This window comes from Nerophis lumbriciformis, linkage group LG03 (genome assembly GCF_033978685.3).
Source record: "Nerophis lumbriciformis linkage group LG03, RoL_Nlum_v2.1, whole genome shotgun sequence".
NCBI lineage: Eukaryota > Metazoa > Chordata > Actinopteri > Syngnathiformes > Syngnathidae > Nerophis > Nerophis lumbriciformis.
In genome coordinates, this window is record NC_084550.2 from 12,072,501 (window position 1) to 12,090,737 (window position 18,237).

Sequence of the window (18,237 nt, forward strand, 5' to 3'; positions counted from 1 at the left end):
TGCGGGTACTAGACTGGCCTGTCTGTAGTCCAGACCTGTCTCCCATTGAAAATGTGTGGCGCATTATGAAGCCTAAAATACCACAACGGAGACCCCCGGACTGTTGAACAACTTAAGCTGTACATCAAGCAAGAATGGGAAAGAATTCCACCTGAGAAGCTTAAAAAATGTGTCTCCTCAGTTCCCAAACGTTTACTGAGTGTTGTTAAAAGGAAAGGCCATGTAACACAGTGGTGAACATGCCCTTTCCCAACTACTTTGCTACGTGTTGCAGCCATGACATTCTAAGTTAATTATTATTTGCAAAAAAAAAATAAAGTTTATGAGTTTGAACATCAAATATCACGTCTTTGTAGTGCATTCAAATGAATATAGGTTGAAAAGGATGTGCAAATCATTGCATTCCGTTTATATTTACATCTAACACAATTTCCCAACTCATATGGAAACGGGGTTTGTATAAAGTAAATAATAATATGCTTCCAGAAGTGGTCCAGAAGATTTTTCAGATGTGAACCAGTAAATATGAACTAAGGGGGATTTATGAGTACTCAAAAGCAAAAGTATGAACAAATGTAAAACAAATATGTACATCATATAAAGGACTTCATCTATGGAAACATCTACAATTAGAAAATAAAATATGTAACCCTTCATTATTTCAAAAAACTTATGTAAAACACTATTATGAATAAGTATAAAAGTGAATTATGAATATCTACACATACAATGTTTATGGTATGTAACATATTTTATGTACTGTTTATTTTCACCTTTTCAGTGAAATTGTTCCGTTTATTTTAAAGTACACAAATGTGTATATTAACTCATGTACTTGACTGAAATAAAAGCACTAATCTGAAGTGTCTAATGCATCCATCCATCCATTTTCTACCGCTTGTCCCTTTTGGGGTCGCTGGAGCCTATCTCAGTTGCATTCGGGCGGTAGGCGGGGCACACCCTGGACAAGTCGCCAGCTCATCGCAGTCAAATACGGTTGATATATTTGAAATATCATTTGTTGCCATTTTTTGTGTGGGCACCATGAAAACATACATTTTGAACGGTTCGTTCATGACTCGCCCATCACTATGACTCATTGGCCCCGCCCCTAAGTGAAGCAAGCGTGGAGGATATGCGCTTTGCAGCAAAGTCCTGCTTTACTCCACACACGCTTCTAAGCCTCGGCACATCTCCTCACATCGCTACTAACTACACTTTATTCATCCTCCGTGTCAGGATAAACTCCACTCGTCTCAGTCAACTTTGGACATTATTAGGCCCGCTTAGCTTGCTAGTTGTTTTAGCGCGCTAGTTAGCTTAGCATGCTAGTTAGCTTAGCTTGTTAGCTGCTAACAAAGAGACGCAGATTTTATCAACACATCGCTTAGTTAAGATCAAGTGTGAGTGTAAAGTGTTGTGATTGTGTCAAAATGTGCGAAAGAACGATAGCAGGAATGTTGTCCAACAAATGAGGAGAAGGAGCGACTACTGGACGCTGTTTCCAAGAAACATCAAGTTATGTTACACAGAACAGGTTTGTTTACTTCTTACTCTCACATCTTTACTAACTTTATGTTTCATCATTAACATGAAAATGACGTGTTGGAATAATTTTGATTAATAGGTGTACTCAGACCATACTTGCCAACCTTGAGACCTCTGATTTCGGGAAGTGGGGTGTGGGGGGGCGTGGTTAAGAGGGGAGGAGTATATTTACAGCTAGAATTCATCAAGTCAAGTATTTCCATACTTGCCAACCCTCCCAGATTTTCCGGGTGACTCCCGAAATTAAGCGCCTCTCTCGAAAACCTCCCGGGACAAATATTCTCCCGAAATTCAGGCGGAGCTGGAGGCCACGCCCCCTCCAGCTCCATGCGGACCTGAGTCCGCTTTCCCACAATATAAACAGCGTGCCTGCCCAATCACGTTATAACTGTAGAATGATCGACGGCGAGTTCTTGGTTTCTTATGTGGGTTTATTGTTAGGCAGTTTCATTAACGTTCTCCCAGCGCCGTAGCAACACACAACAACAGCAGTAGTCACGTTTTCGTCTACCGTAAAGCAGTTTGTCTGCCGTAAACAGCAATGTTGTGACACTCTTAAACAGGACAATACTGCCATCTACTGTACATGCATATGTGACAATAACATCTACGGCTTTTAGAGAGTGCAGTGCACAACTGCGCACACAACAAGGAGACGAAGCAGAAGAACGAGGAAGATACAGCCGTGGTGACGCCGACGACAAGTAAGATGAAGAAATACGCTTGTAAGTTCCAAGCCGCAGCTGCGATTGGACCTGGATAGCCTACAGGAAGAAGTAGTGTACATCCAAGTGCTTGGCAGTGAAGATCTTCCTCAGGAAGCAAAGATTGACCGGTTTTGGGTTATGCTAGGGAGAGATGGAAGATTCCAGACTCTAGTGCATTTGATGAAAGCACTTTTGTGCGTGCCACACAGCAATGCATCATCAGAGAGGGTGTTCAGCATGGTTAGAAAAATAGTGACAGAGAATAGAACAAGGATGGACAATTCAACCCTTAACTCAACAATGAGTAGATGAGTCTTATGTGTGTGTATATGTGTAAATAAATGAACACTGAAATTCAAGTATTTATTTTATTTATATATATGTATACATATATATATATATATATATATAATAAAATAAATATGTATATTTATAGCTAGAATTCACTGAAAGTCAAGTATTTTATATATATATATATATATATATATATATATATATATTTATATATATATATATATATGAAATACTTGACTTTCAGTGAATTCTAGCTATAAATATACTCCTCCCCTCTTAACCACGCTCCCAGCCACGCCCCCACCCACCTCCCGAAATCGGAGGTCTCAAGGTTGGGACGGCGTGGCGCAGTGGAAGAGTGGCCGTGCGCGACCCGAGGGTCCCCGGTTCAATCCCCACCTAGTACCAACCTCGTCATGTCCGTTGTGTCCTGAGCAAGACACTTCACCCTTGCTCCTGATGGGTGCTGGTTAGCGCCTTGCATGGCAGTTCCCTCCATCAGTGTGTGAATGTGTGTGTGAATGGGTAAATGTGGAAGTAGTGTCAAAGCGCTTTGAGTACTTTGAAGGTAGAAAAGCGCTATACAAGTACAACCCATTTATCATTCATTTAAGTATGAGTATTTCATATATATATATATATATATTCATATATAAGAAATACTTGACATTCAGTGAATTCTAGCTATATATATATATATGTATATATATATATACATATATATATATATATATACATATATATATATATATACATATATATATATATATATATATATATATATATATATAAATAAATAAATAAAAGAAATACTTGAATTTCAGTGTTCATTTATTTACACATATATATACACACACACATAACACTTATCTACTCATTGTTGAGTTAAGGGTTGAATTGTCCATCCTTGTTCTATTCTCTGTCACTATCTTTCTAACCATGCTGAACACCCTCTCTGATGATGCATTGCTGTGTGGCACGCACAAAAGTGCATTCATCAAATGCACTAGAGTCTGGAATCTTCCATCTCTCCCTAGCATGGCCGAAAACCGATCAATCTTTGCTTCCTGAGGAAGATCTTCACTGCCAAGCACTTGGTAGTCCACTACTTCTTCCCGGAGGCTATCCAGGTCCAGTCACAGCTGCGGCTTGGAACTCACAAGCGTATTTCTTCATCTTACTCGTCGTCGGCGTCGCCACGGCTGTATCTTCCTCGTTCTTCTGCTTCGTCTCCTTGTTGTGTGCGCAGTTGTGCACTGCACTCTCTAAAAGCCGTAGATGTTATTGTCACATATGCATGTACAGTAGATGGCAGTATTGCCCTGTTTAAGAGTGTCACAACATTGCTGTTTACGGCAGACAAACTGCTTTACGTGACTGCTGTTGTTGTGTGTTGTTACCGCGCTGGGAGGACGTTAATGAAACTGCCTAACAATAAACCCACATAAGAAACCAAGAACTCGCCCTCGATCATTCTACAGTTATAACGTGATTGGGCAGGCACGCTGTTTATATTGTGGGATACCGGACGTGAATACAAGCTGTCCTCGCTCAGGTCCGCATGGAGCTGGAGGGGGCGTGGCCTCCAGCTCCGCCGGAATTTCGGGAGATTTTCGGGTGATTTTCGGGAGAAAATTTGTCCCGGGAGGTTTTCGGGAGAGGCGCTGAATTTCAGGAGTCTCCCGGAAAACCCGGGAGGGTTGGCAAGTATGTATTAATGTGATTATCAGACAGCAGTCATTTCCATTAGATAATATTCAAATATAAGTGATTTGGCCCACTTATAATTAATATAACAAAATAATGTTGTTTTTCATCAGATATGTACCGTATTTTCCGCACCATAAGCCGCCCTGGGTTATAAACCGCGCCTTCAATGAACGGCATATTTCAAAACTTTGTCCACCTATAAGCCGCCCCGTGTTATAAGCCACATCTAACTGCGCTAAAGGAATGTCAAAAAAACAGTCAGATAGGTCAGTCAAACTTTAATAATATATTAAAAACCAGCGTGATGTGGGTACGCATGGAGTCGTATATCAACATGGACGGAGCTGCGTGAAAAAAGCCACCCGGCCTCTTCGCGTAAACTTACCTTAACCACTCGCTCATCTTTTCTTCATCCATCCATCCCTTCGAGTTAGCTTTTATGATGACGCCGGCTGGAAAGGTCTCTTTTGGCAAGGTCTTCCTTTTGAATATCACCATGGGTGGAAGTTTCTGGCCATTAGCATGGCAAGCTAGAACCACAGTGAAGGATGACTTCTCATTCCCTGTGGTGCGAATATTCACCGTACGTGCTCCCGTTGTATCCACAGTGCGGTTCACAGGAATATCAAAAGTCAGTGGAACCTCGTCCATGTTGATAATGTTCTCTGGCCGGATCTTTTTTCAGCTATCTTGTTTTTACAATATGCACGGAAAGTAGCCAGCTTTTCTTGAAAGTCTTTAGGCAGTTGCTGTGAAATAGTAGTCCGTGTGCGGATGGAGAGATTGCGTCTTTTCATGAACCGGAAACCTGTCGCTTAGTAGGAGCCATTTTGTGGTCTTTACAGATGTAAACACACAAAGGAAATGAAACGTAATATCCGCACGCTCCTTCTTCTTCTACGGGGGCGGGTGGTTGCTTACAGTAGAAGAAGAAGCGCTTCCTCTTCTATGGGGGCGGGTGCTTACCTTGGCGGTTGCTTGCGTAGAAGAAGAAGCACTTCCTCTTCTACGGGGAAAAAAGATGGCGGCTGTTTACCGTAGTTGCGAGACCGAAACTTTATGAAAATGAATCTTAATATTAATCCATATATAAAGCGCACCGGGTTATAAGCCGCACTGTCAGCTTTTGAGTAAATTTGTGGTTTTTAGGTGCGGCTAATAGTGCGGAAAATACGGTACTAGTATTGTACATGTGGATGGGGGCACTTCCTTGGAAATAATGTGTACCCCTTTCAGAGATCACATTTAGTTCCACTTCAAACATTCACATGTTCCACAATGAGATGAGATGGGATAACGTGAACAGTTGTGGAACTTTCTGTCTTACTAACTGAGGCCCAAAAGGCACTGCTTGGGGGTCAAAGGGTGTGGAACATCTGCTCCATGACCTTGAAGGAGCCTGTCCACTTGTGCTTGATGACCTTGACCCACTCAGCGGGCGGAAGGGAATGTGTAGTGGCTGGCTGCCGTCCTGGAGTCTGTACAGAGGAACTGGCCCACAAATTCTGAATCTGGTCAAAATACCATTTTGGATTTACGCTGATTCCTGCTTCCAAGGGAGCTGCTGGTCCTGGGAAGGGCTGACCTGCATGCAATTTATAGGGCGATAAAACAGTTTTGTTCACGGACATTCGGATGATCATTAAAGCCAATGGCAACGTGTCAACCCAATTAATTTTGGTCTGTGCACAGATTTCAGCCAATTTCGTTTTGATGTTCCGGTTCATCCTTTCGACCTTACTTTGGGACTGAGGATGGTACATCGAGCCGAACCTGTGTTCGAGTCCGAGAGCATTTTCGACCAAAGCTAAGCGGGTGTTTTTAAAATGGCTACCGTCGTCTGATCTAATCTTTTTAGGGAAACCATGTCGTGGTATGAGGTCATTCACAAGCCATTTATTAACTGGTTTTGCATCCTCCTTAGAGGTTGGGGTTGCTTCCGGCCAACCACTGGAATTGTCAACACAAGGCAGTTAGTACCTTTTCCCTTGTACTGGATTGATCATATCAAAGAAACCAAAAACTCAAAGCGCTCCCCCCCACATCTCCTCCCCCTTTGGTTTCTGAAAAAGACACATTTGGAAACATCCAAGAAAAAGGACAGCAGAAGCGGAGGTGGAGGACAGGTCATGTTTGAGGTCAATGAAACCCTTTTCAGCCTCTGTGGACCACTGTAGGGCGGCATTAGAGTTGCGGACCCCAAAGCGATATCGACTGACCCTTATAGCGATAGCGACCCTACTGGAGAATGCTTATACATATTGACACAAATATAAGAAAAACACTAACCTTATGACGGATGCTTTTGCAATGGTAATTTGATCTTTCACAACACCTAGTGGCTCAAGCTCATGGCGCAGAGCGTTGAACGATGCGGACACGTTTGTTACTGGATACTTTCTATCAGAATTCTGTTTTGGAGACTTTGTATACGTATTAAGCAACTATAATTATTTGATATGCTTAAATGTGCTGTTTTAGTTTAGCTGTTGTGTAGCTGCTAGCTCCTCGTAGCCTACAGCAGGTGTGTCCAAAGTGCAGCGCATAGCTATGTTTTTAACAGACAATGGGGAGTGTTGAAAATGTGGTATATGCGTGTCGGTCCAATCAGCGGCAGCTACTCCCTGTTTCGTCATTGGACCAAAGTCTTTGGCTTGCTAGGCGGGTACGAGCCTACCAAGCCAGGTGGTACGAGCACGGGCATAGAGGAGCCTTTGTAGTGGTGTCGCAGCTTGGTAATTGTGCCGTCACGTAACACCAGGAAGGTTCATTCTGTGCGATATTGACTGGTGCTTTTTTCTCCCTGGACTCCGACTTCATATCTGGTGTTGTCCTTCAGACCTCGGCCAAGAAGCCACGTAAACGGTGGCAAGAATATGGGCGATAAGAGTGTATGTGTGTGGGCATGAACTTGCACCCAGTTTCAACCGGAACTCAGGCCGTATGATTACTGTATTTTCCGCACTATTAGCCACACCTAAAAACCACAAATTTACTCAAAAGCTGACAGTGCGGCTTATAACCCGGTGCGCTTTATATATGGATTAATATTAAGATTCATTTTCATAAAGTTTCGGTCTCGCAACTACGGTAAACAGCCGCCATCTTTTTTCCCCGTAGAAGATGGCGGCTTCTACGGGTTGCTTGCTCTTCTACGCAAGCAACCGCCAAGGTAAGCACCCGCCCCCATAGAACAGGAAGCGCTTCTTCTTCTACTGTAAGCAACCACCCGCCCGCGTAGAAGAAGAAGAAGCGCGCGGATATTATGTTTCATTTCCTTTGTGTGTTTACATCTGTAAAGACCACAAAATGGCTCCTACTAAGCGACAGGTTTCCGGTTCATGAAAAGACGCAATCTCTCCATCCGCACACGGACTACTATTTCACAGCAACTGCCTAAAGACTTTCAAGAAAAGCTGGCTACTTTCCGTGCATATTGTAAAAACAAGATAGCTGAAAAAAGATCCGGCCAGAGAACATTATCAACATGGACGAGGTTCCACTGACTTTTGATATTCCTGTGAACCGCACTGTGGATACAACGGGAGCACGTACGGTGAATATTCGCACCACAGGGAATGAGAAGTCATCCTTCACTGTGGTTCTAGCTTGCCATGCTAATGGCCAGAAACTTCCACCCATGGTGATATTCAAAAGGAAGACCTTGCCAAAAGAGACCTTTCCAGCCGGCGTCATCATAAAAGCTAACTCGAAGGGATGGATGGATGAAGAAAAGATGAGCGAGTGGTTAAGGTAAGTTTACGCGAAGAGGCCGGGTGGCTTTTTTCACGCAGCTCCGTCCATGTTGATATACGACTCCATGCGCGCCCACATCACGCTGGTTTTTAATATATTATTAAAGTTTGACTGACCTATCTGACTGTTTTTTTGACATTCCTTTAGCGCAGTTAGATGCGGCTTACAACACGGGGCGGCTTATAGGTGGACAAAGTTTTGAAATATGCCGTTCATTGAAGGCGCGGCTTATAACCCAGGGCGCCTTATGGTGCGGAAAATACGGTAGTTGCACGGCCTATTCTAATCTATATTAAACATTTCTTAATCACTTCATCCTTCATTATCTTAATTATATCCCAACTTTAGCTACCTGTAAAAATGAGTGACTTATTCTAGTCCATTTGTAAATAAATTGTTTTCCTAAATTATAGTCTCATCACTTTAACCAGACAGTCATTAGGACAAAAGACCCTGCGAGGACTTTGCCCTTTAAAAGGGAAAGCCCGAAAAAGGGCAGTAATAAGATGAATTCATCACATTTGCTATGAGGCAATTTATTATTAATATATTCTGTTCTTGTTACTTGGGGCGGTATAGCTCGGTTGGTAGGGTGGCCGTGCCAGCCACTTGAGAGTTCCAGGTTCGATCCCAGCTTCTGCCATCCTAGTCACTGCCGTTGTGTCCTTGGGCAAGACACTTTACCCATATGCTCCCAGTGCCACCCATATTGGTTTAAATGTACAAACCCCGTTTCCATATGAGTTGGGAAATTGTGTTAGATGTAAATATAAATGAAATACAATGATTTGCAAATCCTTTTCAACCCATATTCAGTTGAATGCACTACAAAGACAACATATTTGATGTTCAAACTCATAAACTTTTTTTTTTTTTTGCAAATAATAATTAACTTAGAATTTCATGGCTGCAACACGTGCCAAAGTAGTTGGGAAAGGGCATGTTCACCACTGTGTTACATGGCCTTTCCTTTTAACAACACTCAGTAAATGTTTGGGAACTGAGGAGACACATTTTTTAAGCTTTTCAGGTTGAATTCTTTCCCATTCTTGCTTGATGTACAGCTTAAGTTGTTCAACAGTCCGGGGGTCTCCGTTGTGGTATTTTAGGCTTCATAATGCGCCACACATTTTCAATGGGAGACAGGTCTGGACTACAGGCAGGCCAGTCTAGTACCCGCACTCTTTTGCTATGAAGCCACGTTAATGTAAGACGTGGCTTGGCATTGTCTTGCTGAAATAAACAGGGGCGTCCATGGTAACGTTGCTTGGATGACAACATATGTTGCTCCAAAAGCTGTATGTACCTTTCAGCATTAATGGCGCCTTCACAGATGTGTAAGTTACCCATGTCTTGGGCACTAATACACCCCCATACCATCACAGATGCTGGCTTTTCAACTTTGTGCCTATAACAATCCGGATGTTTCTTTTCCTCTTTGGTCCGGAGGACACGACGTCCACAGTTTCCAAAAACAATTTGAAATGTGGACTCGTCAGACCACAGAACACTTTTCCACTTTGTATCAGTCCATCTTAGATGAGCTCAGGCCCAGCGAAGCCGACGGCGTTTCTGGGTGTTGTTGATAAACGGTTTTCGCCTTGCATAGGAGAGTTTTAACTTGCACTTACAGATGTAGCGACCAACTGTAGTTACTAACAGTGGGTTTCTGAAGTGTTCCTGAGCCCATGTGGTGATATCCTTTACACACTGATGTCGCTTGTTGATGCAGTACAGCCTGAGGGATCGAAGGTCACAGGCTTAGCTGCTTACGTGCAGTGATTTCTCCAGATTCTCTGAACCCTTTGATGATGTTACGGACCGTAGATGGTGAAATCCCTAAATTCCTTGCAATAGCTGATTATAAAAGGTTTTTCTTCAACTGTTCAACAATTTACTCACGCATTTGTTGACAAAGTGGTGACCCTTGCCCCATCCTTGTTTGTGAATGACTGAGCATTTCATGGAATCTACTTTTATACCCAATCATGGCACCCACCTGTTCCCAATTTGTCTGTTCACCTGTGGGATGTTCCAAATAAGTGTTTGATGAGCATTCCTCAACTTTATCAGTGTTTATTGTCCTCTTTCCCAACTTCTTTGTCACGTGTTGCTGGCATCAAATTCTAAAGTTAATGATTATTTGCAAAAAAAAAAAAGTTTAACAGTTTGAACATCAAATATGTTGTCTTTGTAGCATATTCAACTGAATATGGGTTGAAAATGATTTGTAAATCATTGAATTCTGTTTATATTTACATCTAACACAATTTCCCAACTCATATGGAAACGGGGTTTGTGACTTAGGTATTGGTTTTCACTATGTAAAGCGTTTTGAGTCACTAGAGAAAAGCGCTAAATAAATATAATTCACTTCACATGATATCTTGTTGTTCTATTTTCTAATTTCAAGTGGAACTGCACTTTTTGGAATCATTCACATTCCCTATGTAAGTTAAAGTTAAGGCATTAACGGTCATCACACACTAGGCGTGGTGAAATTATCCTCTGCATTTGACCCATCCCCAAGTTCACCCCCTGAGAGGTGAGGGCTGCGGAGGCCGCACTCGGGAATCATTTGGTGATTTAACCCCCAACCCTTGATGCAGAGTGCCAAGCCAGGAGGCAATGACTAAAACAGACATATATATATACTCTATTAGCCACAACACAACCAGGCTTATATTTAATATGCCACAAATTAATCCCGCATAACAAACACCTCCCCCCTTCCGTCCATATAACCCGCCAATACAACTCAAACACCTGCACAACACACTCAATCCCACAGCCCAAAGTACCGTTCACCTCCCCAAAGTTCATACAGCACATATATTTCCCCAAAGTCCCCAAAGTTACGTACGTGACATGCACATAGCGGCACGCACGTACGGGCAAGCGATCAAATGTTTGGAAGCCGCAGCTGCGTACTCACGGTACCGCGTATCCAACTCAAAGTCCTCCTGGTAAGAGTCTCTGTTGTCCCAGTTCTCCACAGGCCAATGGTAAAGCTTGACTGTCATCTTTCGGGAATGTAAACAATGAAACACCGGCTGTGTTTGTGTTGCTGCAGCCGGCCGCAATACACCGCTTCCCACCTACAGCTTTCTTCTTTGCTGTCTCCATTGTTCATTGAACAAATTGCAAAAGATTCACCAACACAGATGTCCAGAATACTGTGGAATTTTGCGATGAAAACAGACGACTTAATAGCTGGCCACAATGGTGTCCCAAAATGTCCTCTACAATCCGTGACGTCACGCGCAAACGTCATCATACCGAGACGTTTTCAGCAGGATATTTCGCGGGAAATTTAAAATCGCACTTTACTAATCTAACCCGGCCGTATTGGCATGTGTTGCAATGTTAAGATTTCATCATTGATATATAAACTATCAGACTGCGTGGTCGGCAGTAGTGGGTTTCAGTAGGCCTTTAAGATATGACAGCATGTGAGGTGAGTGACGTCAGTGAGTGAGTGGGCGAGAGAAGTGAGGGGCCGGCGACAATGAGTGCGTGCAGGTGCTCTAGCTTGGTGGATGGCTGCATCCAATAAAGTCACAAAGTTGCAACAAACCGCCGGCCTCGTCATTCACCCTCAGCTGTAAAGACCCTCTTCCGGGTAAAGTGAAGGTTGTTAGCCCCGAAGTACATAGGCCCTGGAGGAACGCCTCCTCTGCGCCCCTCAACTACGGTATGGTAGTCCCCCCCCCCCCCCCCCCCCCCGCCCCCACCCACAGAAAGCACGCCTTTTCTTTTCCACCGCAGCGCTCCAATAAAACACACTCAGATCTTCTGTTTCTAGCCGATACTACATAAAAAATAACGTAAAATAACGCAGTAACGCATCATGTAGTAACGGTAACTGAGTTACTGAATATAAAAAATAACGCGTTAGATTACTAGTTACTGCCGAAACTGGGATGCCGACTCATGGGATGTTCATATCTTCCCGTTTAGATGAAGAATTAATCCTCGCAAAGGGTTAAAAAAAGGGTGGCTGCAAAAGAGCGTATTTTCGTGTCTTTCTTGCCATCTCCAGTTCTAAGTTGGATGTCAAAGTTGACCAAGTTCTCCGGTTTATGTCCACAACCTTCACCATATAAGAGAAGCATGATTTATAATCTAGAATTAGCTTTCACCATCTTAGAGGCGAGAGCAGCTCAGTATGTCAATATAGCAGCATAAGCTAGATACTTCTGTGATCAATGCGCCACTAAAAGTAGTTCCTTAAAGGGGAACATTATCACCAGACCTATGTAAGCGTCAATATATACCTTGATGTTGCAGATAAAAGACCATGTATTTTTTTAACCGATTTCCGAACTCTAAATGGGTGAATTTTGGCGAATTAAACGCCTTTCTATTATTCGTTCTCGGAGCGATGACGTCACAACCTGACGTCACATCGGGAAGCAATCCGCCATTTTCTCACTTTCGTCGGTGTGTTGTCGGAGGGTGTAACAACACGAACAGGGACGGATTCAAGTTGCACCAGTGGCCCAAATATGCGAAAGTAGCAAGAAATTGGACGAAATTTGTTCAAAATACGAGGGTGTGGGGAAAGCCGACGAAATGGTCAGTCGTTTGTTCCGCACACTTTACCGACGAAAGCTATGCTACGACAGAGATGGCAAGAATGTGTGGATATCCTGCGACACTCAAAGCAGATGCATTTCCAACGATAAAGTCAAAGAAATCTGCCGCCAGACCCCCATTGAATCTGCCGGAGTGTGTGAACTATTCAGAGACAAAGGACCTCTGTAGCACGGCAAGCAATGGCGGCAGTTTGTTCCCGCAGACGAGCGAGCTAAACCCCCTGGATGTCTTGAATCACACCGTCCCTTATGCCACCGAAGATGATCAAGAGAAGAATATCGACCCTAGCTTCCCTGGCCTGCTGACATCAACTCCAAAACTGGACAGATCAGCTTTCAGGAAAAGAGAGCGGATGAGGGTATATCTACAGAATATATTAATTGATGAAAACTTTATTCATTACTCGCGGTTTTACGTAAATTATTATACATAAACTGTGTTTACCAATAATTTAGCTTAAAAACATTTATTTTTTTCAATCATTCGAGTACATTCGGGTAGTCTTGTAGTATTTTGTGTCTATTTAGGTATGGTTAACCTGAGTGCTGAAATCGTGGAAAATATATGTTCTTAGCGCGCCTGAAATGGGCTGTCTGCACTCTCAAAGTGCATGTTGTTGCCAAATGTATTTCATATGCTGTAAACCTAGTTCATAGTTGTTAGTTTCCTTTATTGCCAAACAAACACATACCAATCGTTGGTTAGAAGGCGATCGCCGAATTCGTCCTCGCTTTCTCCCGTGTCGCTGGCTGTCGTGTCGTTTTCGTCGGTTTCGCTTGCATACGGTTCAAACCGATATGGCTCAATAGCTTCAGTTTCTTCTTCAATTTCGTTTTCGCTACCTGCCTCCACACTACAACCATCCGCTTCAATACATGCGTAATCTGTTGAATCGCTTAAGCCGCTGAAATCCGAGTCTGAATCCGAGCTAATGTCGCTATACCTTGCTGTTCTATCCGCCATGATTGTTTGTATTGGCATCACTGTGTGACGTCACAGGAAAATGGACGGGTGTATATAACGATGGTTAAAATCAGGCACTTTGAAGCTTTTTTTAGGGATATTGCGTGATGGGTAAAATTTTTAAAAAAACTTCGAAAAATAAAATAAGCCACTGGGAACTGATTTTTAATGGTTTTAACCCTTCTGAAATTGTGATAATGTTCCCCTTTAACGTTAGCGCTTATCATAACAGTATCACTAATACTTGGTTAATATTCAGGTCACAAAATGTAAATGAGTGGTTATTTGGAGGACTTTGTGGGTCTAATAGAGGAGCTCCCATTGACTCCAATGTTAGCTGATTTTTGCTCACATTTATTTACTAATTAGTATTCATAACAATTTTAAACATATATCTTACATTAGGATTGTGAATGATAGGCGACATTTAAAAAAAAAATGCAGTTTCCTCTGAATTTGTCAGATAAGTAAACATCCTTCAAATTTAAGATGAAAAACAATTGAGGTTGTTTATAGATATTATCCACAGTTACAGTAAAACTAAGCACACAAGGGAAAGTACATTCATATACACATGAAGTACACTTTTGTGTAAGAATCATGTTAACCACCAAAATATCTCGTTTCCCTAAAGCCAATATCAAGTATCCTTTGGTGAGCTGACCGTATCGTCACACCCCTAGTTAAAAGCACACCAACCCCATGACATGACACTTCCACGTGATGTAGAACAGTCGTACAACATTTTAAACGTACACACACATCTGAAGAATATAAAAAAATAAATATATTTGGTGGGCCAAACAAAATGACTCGGTGAACCAATGTTTGGTATGGGCGATATGACCTAAAATCTATGTCCTAATAACAATATATGTCACAATATATCATTTGGTATATGAATGATAATAGAAGAATTTCAAAGCGGGTTACAAAAGCTCCTAATTTGGCAGCTGACATATGCAGTAACATATTGTGTCATTTCTAATTGTATCATTTTGTGGAAACAATTATTATTAATGTACTTGTTTATTTACTGTTAATATCTGGTTACTTTATTTGAGAAAATAATCCTGGAAATGATGTAATGTTTTACTGCATATTTCAGCAACTAAATTAGGAGCCTGTGTAGCCTGTTTTAAAATGGTTCTATTAGTAATTCTATATGAAATAATATATCGCAAAATCAATTTTAAACCATATCGTCCATCCATAGTAAAAAGTCCTGTCGTCCTGGTTTGTTTTTCTTTTCCTGTGAATAATGTTGTAAAGAGCAGCGTGTTTGTGCGTCACTGAGATTTCAAGACAGTTCATACGATAACTTGTTTTTCCTAAGTGCATGTAAAAGTACTGCATGCATTGTGTGACTGAGCAGAGATGGTGTGTTTGTCTTTGCAGACGTCTGTGAAGAACATCTTCACCCTGAGCAACAGCAGTGGAGCTTCAGGATGCGGACGAAGGAGCCACAGCCCTCCCACGTTAAGAAGGAAGAGGAATACCCACTCATCCCCCATTTTAAAAAGATAGAGGAGGACCCACTGACACCCCATTGTAAAGAGGAAGAGGAGGACCCACTGACACCCCATTTTAAAGAGGAAGTGGTGGATCCACTGATCCCTCACATTAAGGAGGAAGAGGTGGATCCACTGACACCCCATTTTAAAGAGGAAAAGGAGGACCCACTGACACCCCATTTTAAAGAGGAAGTGGTGGATCCACTGATCCCTCACATTAAGGAGGAAGAGGTGGATCCACTGACACCCCATTTTAAAGAGGAAGAGGAGGACCCACTGACACAATATTTTAAAGAGGAAGAGGAGGACCCACTGACACCCAATTTTAAAGAGAAAGCGGTGGATTCACTGAGCCCTCTCGTTAAGGACGAAGAGGAGGACCCACTGACCCCTCACATTAAAGAGGAAGAGGAGGAACACAGCATCAGTCAGCAGGGAGAGCATATTGAAGGACTGGAGGAGGTTGATGTCACCAAGATGCCAGGGACTGGTGTCCCTGTGAAGAGTGAAGGTGATGAGGTCAAAGGTGAGAGTGAGGAGAAGAGAGAGGCGGAGCCTCCAAGCAGCAGCTCAACACAACACATGACAACAGAAGCTGATGGAGACCACTGTGGAGGATCACAAGCAGACAAGCTGTTAGCTCCACTATCAGATAGTGAGGACACAACGTCACACTCTCATGACACTGATGATGAAGACTCTAAAGATGATAAGACATGTCACACTGACAACACTCACTTGAAATGTTCTCTCTGTGACAAAACTTTTAAAGACCGTTGCAATATGAAAAGACACATGAAAAGACACACTGGAGGAAAACCTTTTTCATGTTCAATCTGCGGTAAAGATTTTACTCTAAGGCACAATTTGAAAGAACACATGAGAATACACACCGGAGAAAAACCTTTTTTATGTTCAATCTGCGGTAAAGATTTTACAAAAAGGCAACATTTGAAAGCACACATGAGAACACACACCGGAGAAAAACCTTTTTCATGTTCAATCTGCAGTAAAGATTTTACTCTAAGGCACCATTTGAAAGAACACATGAGAATACACACCGGAGAAAAACCTTTTTCATGTTCAATCTGTGGTAAAGATTTTATAAAAAGGCAACATTTGAAAGCACACATGAGAACACACACCGGAGAAAAACCTTTTTCATGTTCAATCTGCGGTAAAGATATTACTCATAGACACGATTTGAAAATACACATGAGAATACACACTGGAGAAAAACCTTTTTCCTGCTCAGAATGTGGTAAAAGTTTTGTAAGAAAGCAAAGTTTAAAAGCACACATGAGAACACACACTGGAGAAAAACCTTTTTCATGTACAATCTGCGGTAAAGATTTTACTCATAGGCAACATTTGCAAATACACATGAGAATACACACTGGGGAAAAACCTTTTTCCTGCTCAGAATGTGGTAAAAGTTTTGTAAGAAATCAAAGTTTAAAAGAACACATGAGAACACACACTGGAGAAAAACCTTTTTCATGTTCAATCTGCAGTAAAGATTTTACTCATAGGCCACATTTGAAAGTACACATGAGAACACACACTGGAGAAAAACCTTTTTTATGTTCAATCTGCGGTAAAGATTTTACTCATAGGCCACATTTGAAAGTACACATGAGAACACACACTGGAGAACAACCTTTTTCATGTTCAATCTGCGGTAAAGAGTTTACTCGAAGGGAAAATTTCAAAAAGCACATGAGAATACACACTGGAGAAAAACCTTTTTCCTGTTCAATCTGCAGTAAATATTTTGCTCAAAGGCACTATTTGAAAAAACACATGAGTACACACACTGGAGAAAAGCCTTATACATGTTCAGTATGTTGTAAAAGTTTTATACAAAGTCAGCATTTGAAAAGACACATGAGAACACACACAGGTGAGAAAGTGTTGAGTTGCAGTGTGTGTGGTGAAAGATTCTCTTCTAAGTACCAGTGTAAGAAACACAAGTGTGCTGGTGAGAACAGCAGCAGCAAATGAAGATGCAGGATTTGAAATAAACTGTCGAAACTTTAACTTTGACCTTCTAACAACATCAGCACATAGATTCTAACATTTATAGATGAGATATTTTAGATTATTGCTTTTTACAGTCAAGTACACGTTTTAATATACAACATTGTGTACTTTTATTTAAAAATGAACACAACACTTTGACTGTAAAGGTGAACATAAACAGGACAAAACTTGTTACAAATACTTTTTATGTGCATAGAGATATTTAGAAATCATTTTTAATGATTTTATAGATGAACTCCTTTATATGATGTACATATTTGTCTTACATTTGTTCATACCTTTGCTTATAAGTACACATAAATCCCTCTTAGCTCATATTTACTGGTTCACATCTGAAACATCTTCTGGACCACTTCTGGAAGCATATTATTATTTACTTTATACATAATTTGAGCAGTTGTCTTTTATACAAGATCATTTACTTTTAAAATGTGTGACTTTATGAATCATTTATTGGGTCTCAATAATCCATTCTTTTAATTATCTTTATTACTCTGTTTTGTAATATAAATATTGTTTTATATGTAAGTCCCCTTTATGCAATATGTAGATTAGAGAAAATAGCAACATTATATGTGGAAGGTTATGAAGGATGGTTTTGTTTTTAATAATCTGCGTTTCTAATTAAAAAACTACACATGACAATTGTTTTTTAAAGTTGTTCATGATTTGTTTTCCCCTTTCTTAGAATCCCTCAAACAATAACAATTTTGGAAAACATGGGAAAGTTTGGAATGTTAGGGAAAAGTCAATAATGTACATCATCCCACAGAGCTTTATCCATCCATTTTTTCTACCACTTGTCCCTTTCATTTTATATGTATAGCCTTTAATCACAAACTTATCCGCCAAAAGGTGTTGCGTTTTAGAGAAACTCTTTCTGTGAGAGTGCTGTTCAACACAGTAAAGAGGAACCCAAGGTTGCGCAGGACGCTGAGTAAAACGCTTCTTTTACTGCGGAAATCTACTCACAAACACGAGATAAAAAAAAGCGACGGTGCGAAAAAGAGAAGACAAAATGTGCATCATGGAAAAAAGAACAAAAGCTACTTATATACAAAAATAAACTCAACTTGGTTTGGAGTTACAAGACGTGCACACTA

At 41.3% G+C, this 18,237-nt stretch overlaps 1 protein-coding gene across 1 annotated transcript; it reads left to right on the forward strand.

The window, feature by feature from the left end:
• Positions 1-1,116: 1,116 nt before the first annotated feature.
• On the forward strand, positions 1,117-17,779 carry LOC133579052 (uncharacterized). Its single transcript, XM_061933589.2, has 2 exons — positions 1,117-1,537; positions 14,976-17,779. The coding sequence occupies exons 1-2, from the start codon at positions 1,522-1,524 to the stop codon at positions 17,093-17,095; spliced, it is 2,136 nt and encodes a 711-aa protein (XP_061789573.1). The 5' UTR covers positions 1,117-1,521; the 3' UTR covers positions 17,096-17,779.
• Positions 17,780-18,237: the final 458 nt, after the last annotated feature.